This window comes from Lathyrus oleraceus, chromosome 5, assembly GCF_024323335.1.
Source record: "Lathyrus oleraceus cultivar Zhongwan6 chromosome 5, CAAS_Psat_ZW6_1.0, whole genome shotgun sequence".
Classification (NCBI taxonomy): domain Eukaryota; kingdom Viridiplantae; phylum Streptophyta; class Magnoliopsida; order Fabales; family Fabaceae; genus Lathyrus; species Lathyrus oleraceus.
In genome coordinates this window covers 192505027-192512916 of record NC_066583.1, presented here as the reverse complement: position 1 = coordinate 192512916, position 7890 = coordinate 192505027, and the positions used below count along the sequence as shown (strand labels likewise).

At 38.7% G+C, this 7890-nt stretch overlaps 1 protein-coding gene across 1 annotated transcript; it reads left to right on the top strand.

Moving 5' to 3' along the window:
• Positions 1-4091: 4091 nt before the first annotated feature.
• On the top strand, positions 4092-4574 carry LOC127079630 (uncharacterized). The gene has a single exon (XM_051020012.1). It carries the CDS (start codon positions 4092-4094, stop codon positions 4572-4574), a length of 483 nt encoding a protein of 160 aa, XP_050875969.1.
• The last annotated feature ends 3316 nt before the right edge of the window (positions 4575-7890 follow it).

The following is a 7890-nucleotide window of genomic DNA, read 5'->3' as shown; positions in this document are numbered from 1 at the left end:
CTGACTTCATGTAGTCTGGAAGACCTGTCCTGTTACTTGGGCAGGCACCTGTCTGAAGCCCTCCTTAAGAGGCAATGCTTGTGTATGTTTATCTTTGTGCCAAGCAGGAAAAGTCCTTTGATAAGGCAATTGGCAGATAAAAGAGATGTGCAATCCATCTCCTGCTATTCAGTGTGTCATCCACTTTGCTCACACACCTTGTGTTGATGCATTGTGGATATTAACCCAAGATCTTTGTTGAGTCAGTCATATGTGGAGAAGAGTTCCAACTTTCTGAACTCCCACTTTCATTTGTCTGAAGCTCTCCCAGGCCAGGGATAAGAGCTGTGAGGTCTTACCCTCACTTCCCACTTCATCTGCTTCACCCTAACTCTCAATGTTAGGGTTAAGAGCTAACTACACCCGATTCCAGTGGCTTGTTTGTCGAGGTTGACATGACCCCTTGACTAAAGCCTAATCCTGTGTGAGCCCACTTTGTTTGTATATAGTGTGTGCTAACTGTGTGTATGCTTGCTCTTGTGTTTTCCTGTGATGTTTAAGATAGCTTGCTCCCTGTGCAAGTTAGATAGAAACCTCAACCTAGGACCATGGTGGATTACATGATAACTATTAGGCTTGAGTCAGTCTCCCTTCTAGTTTGTCATTTCCCAGTCTCTGGTTAGGAGAAAGTTTCTCCCCTGTTAAGGGGAACTACGTTGCCCTGATCCTTATACCAGATGAGGTACGTAGGCAGGAGATCGTACGAGGTCTCTCCGGGCACCCTTTTCTTTTTTTTGAGTGTGTTGTGCTTGACAGCTATCAGGCTCGAGTTCCCGACTCCCTGTTAGTCTGTGTGTTCACCTTTTTTTCTTTTTTGTGTGTCTTTGCTTGAAAGTTACTAGGCTCGAGTGCCAGACTCCTTAGTAACTTGTTTTGTTGTTAACCCTCTTGTGTGTTAGGAGATGGATGTAAGACCAGCGATTGGCATTCCGTATCCTATTGGCGTTTGTTTGTGTGGAGTCTGACGTAAGTCCAACGATTGACAGTTGGTTTCCTGTGTCTGTTTTGTTGGTTCGAAGTCTGATGTAAGTCCAGCGATTGGCATTCGGTTTCCATGTTTTCCTGTTTGTGTGTTTGTTTTGACGTCTCAGCGTCTGTGCGAGTGTTTTGTTTCGGCGTGCGTGAGCCGAACTACGGTAGCTCTGATTCTCATTCCAGATGAGATACGTAGGCATAGGATGCGATATCCTAGCGAGCCTTTTCCCCTCTTCTCCCAGCTGTGTTGTTTCTAGTGTGTGTGTGTGTGTGTGTGATGTTTGTGAGCAGTTTTAGCAACCTTATTCTTTCCTTTTGAGCGTGGATCCCGTCGAGTACGACGGACGTGAGGGGTGCTAATACCTTCCCCTTGCGTAACCGACTCCCGATCCCATCTCTCTTTGGTCGCGAGACCATGCCTTTTCCAGGTTTACTTCGAGCGTTTCCTTTCTCTCGTTTGGGATAAATAACGCACGGTGGCGGCTCTGTTTGTTTTGCTTTTTCCCGCCGGTTGTTTTTCGCGGATGCGACACTTATGTGAACCAACCAGTTCATCTTTCAGACTAATGAACTGATAAGTTTCTTGAATCAGAGGATTGATATTTTGTTGTGTTTATTAACTTTTCAAAAAGACATCATTTTGGGTGGAGAGTTAAAAAAGTCTTAAAATTAAAATAAACAAAAAACTTTGCTCCTCACTCAGGTTTAGAAAATCTTTTGAAACTTAAGGAAATGCTCTATATTTTGATTGATAACTATTTTTCTAAAAAAAACATTATAGATCAATTAAATTTAAATAAGGATGAAAATGAAGATTCAGATAACGCACAAGGAAATACATGAAAAATGTGAATTAAAAGAAAAACAATGATGGAAAAGGAGGAGTTTTAGGAAAAGACGCAGAAGGTGAATATGAAAATGGATATCGAAGTATGACAATTTGACTTTAAGGGCATAAATAATTTATAAATTATTGTATTTGTTATAAAGTTTGTGTTCTTGTTTTTTATAAGCAAATTTGATTATTTAAGTATAATGGATACTTAAGCCCAAATAGAGGAAGCTTCAACATAGTTTAAGGAAGTTCAATGGACCTTTACACCCGTTGTAAAAATTACTACACCCATTAAATTTAATTCTTATTACATGCCAAACTCATGCAGCTATCTTGATATTGATTATAACTTCTTCCACTTCAGAAATATCTTCTTTAAATGGGATATTCTTCCTCTTGATCCATATACACCAATATGTTGCACGACGAATCAAGATGTATTTATTTTTAACAACTTTACCCTTTTAACACTTTTTCCTCGTTAAAACACAATACACATATCATGTCATGCACATTATGGTTTATCCTTTCTTCATGAGCTCATCACGAATTGGTAGCCTAATTAAAAAAATTCTCCATCCAAATACCTTAATCTTTGATGGGACTTTTGTTCTCCATAAAATTTGCATTGCCTTTTTTGTTCCTTCATCCAATCCATTATTTTCTTCTAACCTCATTACTATTTTATAGCATGACTTTACTGTGAATCCTTCTTCACCATTATGAATCCGTACAAACACATCATTCTCATCCTTTATAGGTGCCACTTTTGTTAGTAATTTTTTAAGTCCTGACATTACTCTGCAGTTTCTTCTCGGATACTGGATTCTGAGATGTTGAGGTTCCAATTCTTGGTTCCTTCTCTCCAACTACCCATTTCCTCAACTTTTTTGTTTGGTTTGTTTCAGAAATCAGACAGTGCAATAAAACATTCATCAATTTTTTAGAGCATGTCCACTTGCTTTTCCAAAATGCTAAATTTCTTCCTTCTCCTAACCTGCTTCATATACTATTTGAAAACTAGTATGTATCCACCCTCGATTTTCTGCAAACTGATTGAATATCCCTTTACCATATGGACTCCTTTTTACCTCTCCTTTGGTATTCTTTAATAAGAATTTGCATCTTCATATCATACCCTTGTTCATGAATTTCAACCCAAATTGCATGTTGTTCAGTTAATAGGCTCCACTTCTACTTACTCATCAATGACCTATTGAATACTTTAACATTCTTAACACCTAACCCTCCGCACTGATCAATGAATACTTTAACATTCTTAACACCTAACCCTCTGCTTTTTTTTTAATTTACAGACATTAAGCCATTTTATTCCTTTATTTTCCTAGTTCTATACCACAAAAAGTCATTTTGTATTTTAAATATTTCATTCAATACCTTCATTGGCACTTTTAAGGTGAGAAAAATATGTTGGGGTGTCATTCAAAATTGAATCCAGTAAAACAACTCTTCCATCGATTGACAAAAATATCCTTTTACATGATGAAAGTTTTCTTCTTAAGTTTTATATAATTGACCTCAATGTATAGCTTCTTCTAGGGTTTAAATCCATAAGTATACCAAGACACTTGAAGAAAATGGTGTCAAGGAAGCAAATGACAGGAAATAGGAGGTTGCCTACATAAAAATATCTTTTACATGTATGCCATAAAACTTACTTTTGATGAAATTTACCCTTAATCCAGATACCATTTCAAATCCTTTCATTATTGCTTTCGTGCTCCATAGATTCTGCTAAGATCTTTCCGCTACAATTATGGTGTCATATACAAACTAGAGTATTTGGTATTCAACTTGTCAGTTCACTTGAAATCCCTTGAATTCTCCCATGCTTGCTTCTTGTTGTAAATATTAGATTGTAAATAGTAATTATTTCTATTAGTAATGAGGCTCATTAGTCAAAGCCCATTAGGTTTTCTATTCTCTCTTATTTAAAGCATGTAGATGTAACATGTAAGAATCACTTTTTAATATATCAGTAAAATATTTTACAACATGGTATCAAGAGCTCCCGATTTTGGGGGATTCGCTTCCGCCTAACCCCTAGCCGCCTTGTAGCGAAGTTTTTTTTACTGCAGTTTGCAGTTTGTTGTTGTTTTTGGGTGTTTGGGTCATTGTTTTTTTGTGTTGTAGCACATCGTGCTTCTTGTTTTTGTTCACTCATCTTTGAAACCCTAACCCATCCTGTTTCTTGGTTTGTTTTCTCTCGATTGTCCTTTCAATGGCTGAGATTATTAACGATCAACCACCTCCACCTCCACCTCCACCTCCCACAAATCCACCAGCCCCATTTAATGCTAAGGATTTTGCCGTTCAAAAAGGTTATTGGCTTACCGGCAAAAATTATTTTCAATGGTCTCAGTTCATCAGACACACTCTAAAATGTTGCGACATGCTTGATCATATTGAAGGAAATCCTCCTCTGGTTACTGCTCCTAACTTCCCTTCCTGGGATAAAGATGATTCTGCTATTATTACTTGGCTTTGGAACTCCATATCTCCAGAAATTAGTAGAAATTGCATGTATCTCTCAAGTGCAAAGGCAGTTTGGGAGTATTTTCGTCGCAGTTATTCCATGAAACAAGATATGTCTTCTTATTATGATTTAAAGAGGAAAATCTTCAACACTAAGCAGGGAAATCTTTCGATCACTGAGTATTTTGGAGTTCTCAATGGTTTTTGGATTGAGTTGGATAAGTATTAGAATTTGAAGATGGAGTGCAGCAAGGATACTGCCACCTTGAATATTGTTGTTGAGCGGGATAGGATCTTTGATTTCCTAGCAGGCCTTAATGCTGAATTTGACCCTATTCGGGTGCAGATTTTAGGTAAGGAAAAATTTCCTGATCTTTACGAAGTTTTTTACACTGTCCATAGTGAGGAAACCCGTCGTCAAGCTATGCTTCATGAACATCCCCCGGATGTGTCAACATTAGTAGCTAGCAAAACAACAAGACAAGGACCACCACCATCATCATCCAAGAATGTTCGTGACAAATTATATTATGAGCATTGCAACCAATCAGGGCATACAAAGGATAGGTGTTTCAAACTTCATGGGAGGGAGCAGGTTCTTAGCCGAGGTGGCGGTTCTCGCAACATGCACCAGTATCAGGCACATGTTGCTACACATGTCCAGGATACTGAAAGCTTTGAAAAGAGGGGAACTGATCTTTCCTCCTTCAGTCAGAATGATGTGGAACGGTTGAAGTCTATGCTTGACTCCATGAGTAAGCCTTCTGGTTCTGGGTCTCTAGCAGTTACTGGTAAGAGTTTGTGTTCCCGATCTCTTACTGTTTGTGGTAATATTCCTAAGAATGCGTGGATTCTTGACTCTGGTGCTACTAATCATATGACATTTGATTCCACATTATTATGCTCTTATACCACACCTTCGAGTATTCCTTATATCACTGTTGTTGATGGCTCTCATGCTTGTGTTGCTGGCACTGGAAATATTGACTTGCAACCTCCATTCCAGTTGCAATTTGTGCTTCATGTTCCCACACTTTCCCACAATTTAATTTCCATCCATAAGCTTACCCGTGATCTGAATTGTAAAGTAATTTTTTCTATGTCCCATTGTGTTTTTCAGGACCTTACCACGGGGCAGACGATTGGAATTGCTAAGGAAAAGGAAGGGTTATGCTACTTCTCTGATGACCATCCAAAGGTGTTGCCCTCCTGTTTCTAGTCTCAGTCTTCCTCTTCAGCCTCACAAATTTGGCTTCAGCACAAGCGTCTCGGTCATCCTCCATTTTATATAATTAAGTCTATGTTTCCGTCATTGTTCTAACACCATTCTGTTGAGTCTTTTAAGTGTGATGTTTGTCAGTTGGCAAAACACAATCGTGTATCTTTTCCTTCCAGTTTTAATAAAAGTGATGAACCTTTTGATTTGATTCATTCTGATGTTTGGGGACCTGCCCCTACCTCTAATATTTTTGGTGCAAAATGGTTTGTCTCATTTATTGATGATTGTACTCGGGTAACTTGGATTTTCTTGATGAATACTAAATCCTAAGTACCACAAATATTTATCCAATTTTATAATATGGTACAAACGCAATTTGGGAAAGGCATAAAAAGAATTCGTTCTGACAATGGTAAAGAATATGTCAATCATACCTTTTCCAACTTCACTAGTAAACATGGCATTCTCCATGAATTCACATGTGTTGACACCCCACAACAAAACGGTGTCGCAGAAAGAAAAAATCGTCATTTACTTGAAGTTGCTAGATCTCTCCTTTTTCAAATGTCTGTTCCTACCTCTTATTGGGGTGAGGCAATTCTTACTGCTGCCTATCTGATTAACCGAGTCCCATCTCGAGTGTTAGGTAATAAAAGTCCTGCCCAATTTATGCTTTCACGTTTTCCATATGTTCCTATCTTACACACTCTTGAGTCTCGCATTTTTGGTTGTGTTGCTTTTGTTCATGTTCACAAACAATATCGCAACAAATTGGATCCCCGTGCTGTCAGATGTATCTTTCTGGGCTATGCACCCAACAAAAGAGGGTACAAATGTTATCATCCTCCGAGTCGAAAATTCTTTGTCTCCAAAGATGTCACCTTTCATGAAAATGTGTCATATTTCACTCGTTCTCAGTCTCAGGGGGAGAACATAAGTGACTTAGAGTCAGAGTCAGAGTCTGAGTTCGAGTTTCTGATCCTTGGTCCTAGCCTCCCTAGAACACCTATCAGTGTTCCCTCTCTTGAACCCGAGTTGTCACCTAGTTTGAGTTTGAGTCCTAGTTCAACACCTGAATCTGAGCCAGTAAGTGTTCCTGGTCCTTCAAGGCCTTCTGTTTTACAGGAATCAGCACCTCCAGCACCAACTCTAATGTATCAGAGAAGAAGTAAACCTGACCTTCTCCAGAAACAAATTCAATCGCCTGAACCGGAGGTAAGTACTGAAAATGATTCCTCTAGTGATGATTGTGCCATTTCTGATACTTGTGACACTAATCTAGTTGATTTACCCATTGCTTTGAGGAAGGATAAAAGATCTTGTCCCTCCCTATATCGACACCCTATCTCTCAATATGTCTCCACTAAACATCTTTCCACACAATATCAAAGTTTTATTGCAGCTGTTGATTCTGTGAAAATCCCATCATCTGTTGAAGAAGCATTACAAAATAGAAATTGGGTCCAAGCTATGGATGAGGAAATGAGAGCACTTGAAAAAAATGGTACTTGGGAGATTATTGAAAGGAAAAGAGACAAAAGTCCAGTTGGATGCAGATGGATCTATACTGTAAAGTACAAATCTGATGGTACACTTGATCGGTACAAAGCAAGACTAGTGGCAAAAGGTTATACTCAGACGTATGGTATTGATTATGAGGAGACATTTGCCCCAGTGGCAAAGATGAATACTGTTCGAATTTTACTATCTCTTGCTGCTTCATGTGGATGGGAATTGCAACATTTTGATGTTAAAAATGCGTTCTTGCATGGAGACTTAGAGGAAGAAGTGTATATGGAGATTCCACCAGGTGTTGGCATAACAAATGGAGCTAACAAGGTGTGTAAATTGAAGAAAGCCTTATATGGACTAAAGCAGTCCCCTCGGGCATGGTTTGGAAGATTCACAAAGGCAATGATGTGTTTGGGCTATAAGCAAAGTCAAGGAGACCACACTTTATTTTTTAAACATTCACAAGGAGGAAAACTGACTGTACTTCTTGTTTATGTTGATGATATTATTGTTACAGGAGATGATTTGATTGAGAGACATTTCCTCAAAGAGAAATTATCAACAGAGTTTGAGATGAAAGACCTTGGGCAACTCAAGTATTTCTTGGGAATTGAGGTAGCCTACTCAAAGCAAGGCATCTTTATTTCTCAAAGGAAGTATGTGCTTGATCTTTTGCAGGAAACTGGCAAACTTGGATGCAAACCTGCAAGTGTTCCCATTGAACAGAATCACAGGATAAGCTTTGAGGAGGAAAATGACAAAGTTGACAAGGGTCAATATCAGAGATTAGTGGGAAAATTGATTTACTTGGCAC

What these genes read in the sequence shown, in the direction of transcription:
- LOC127079630 (XM_051020012.1), top strand. Translation starts at nt 4,092, where the DNA reads ATGGCTGAGATTATTAACGATCAACCACCTCCACCTCCACCTCCACCT.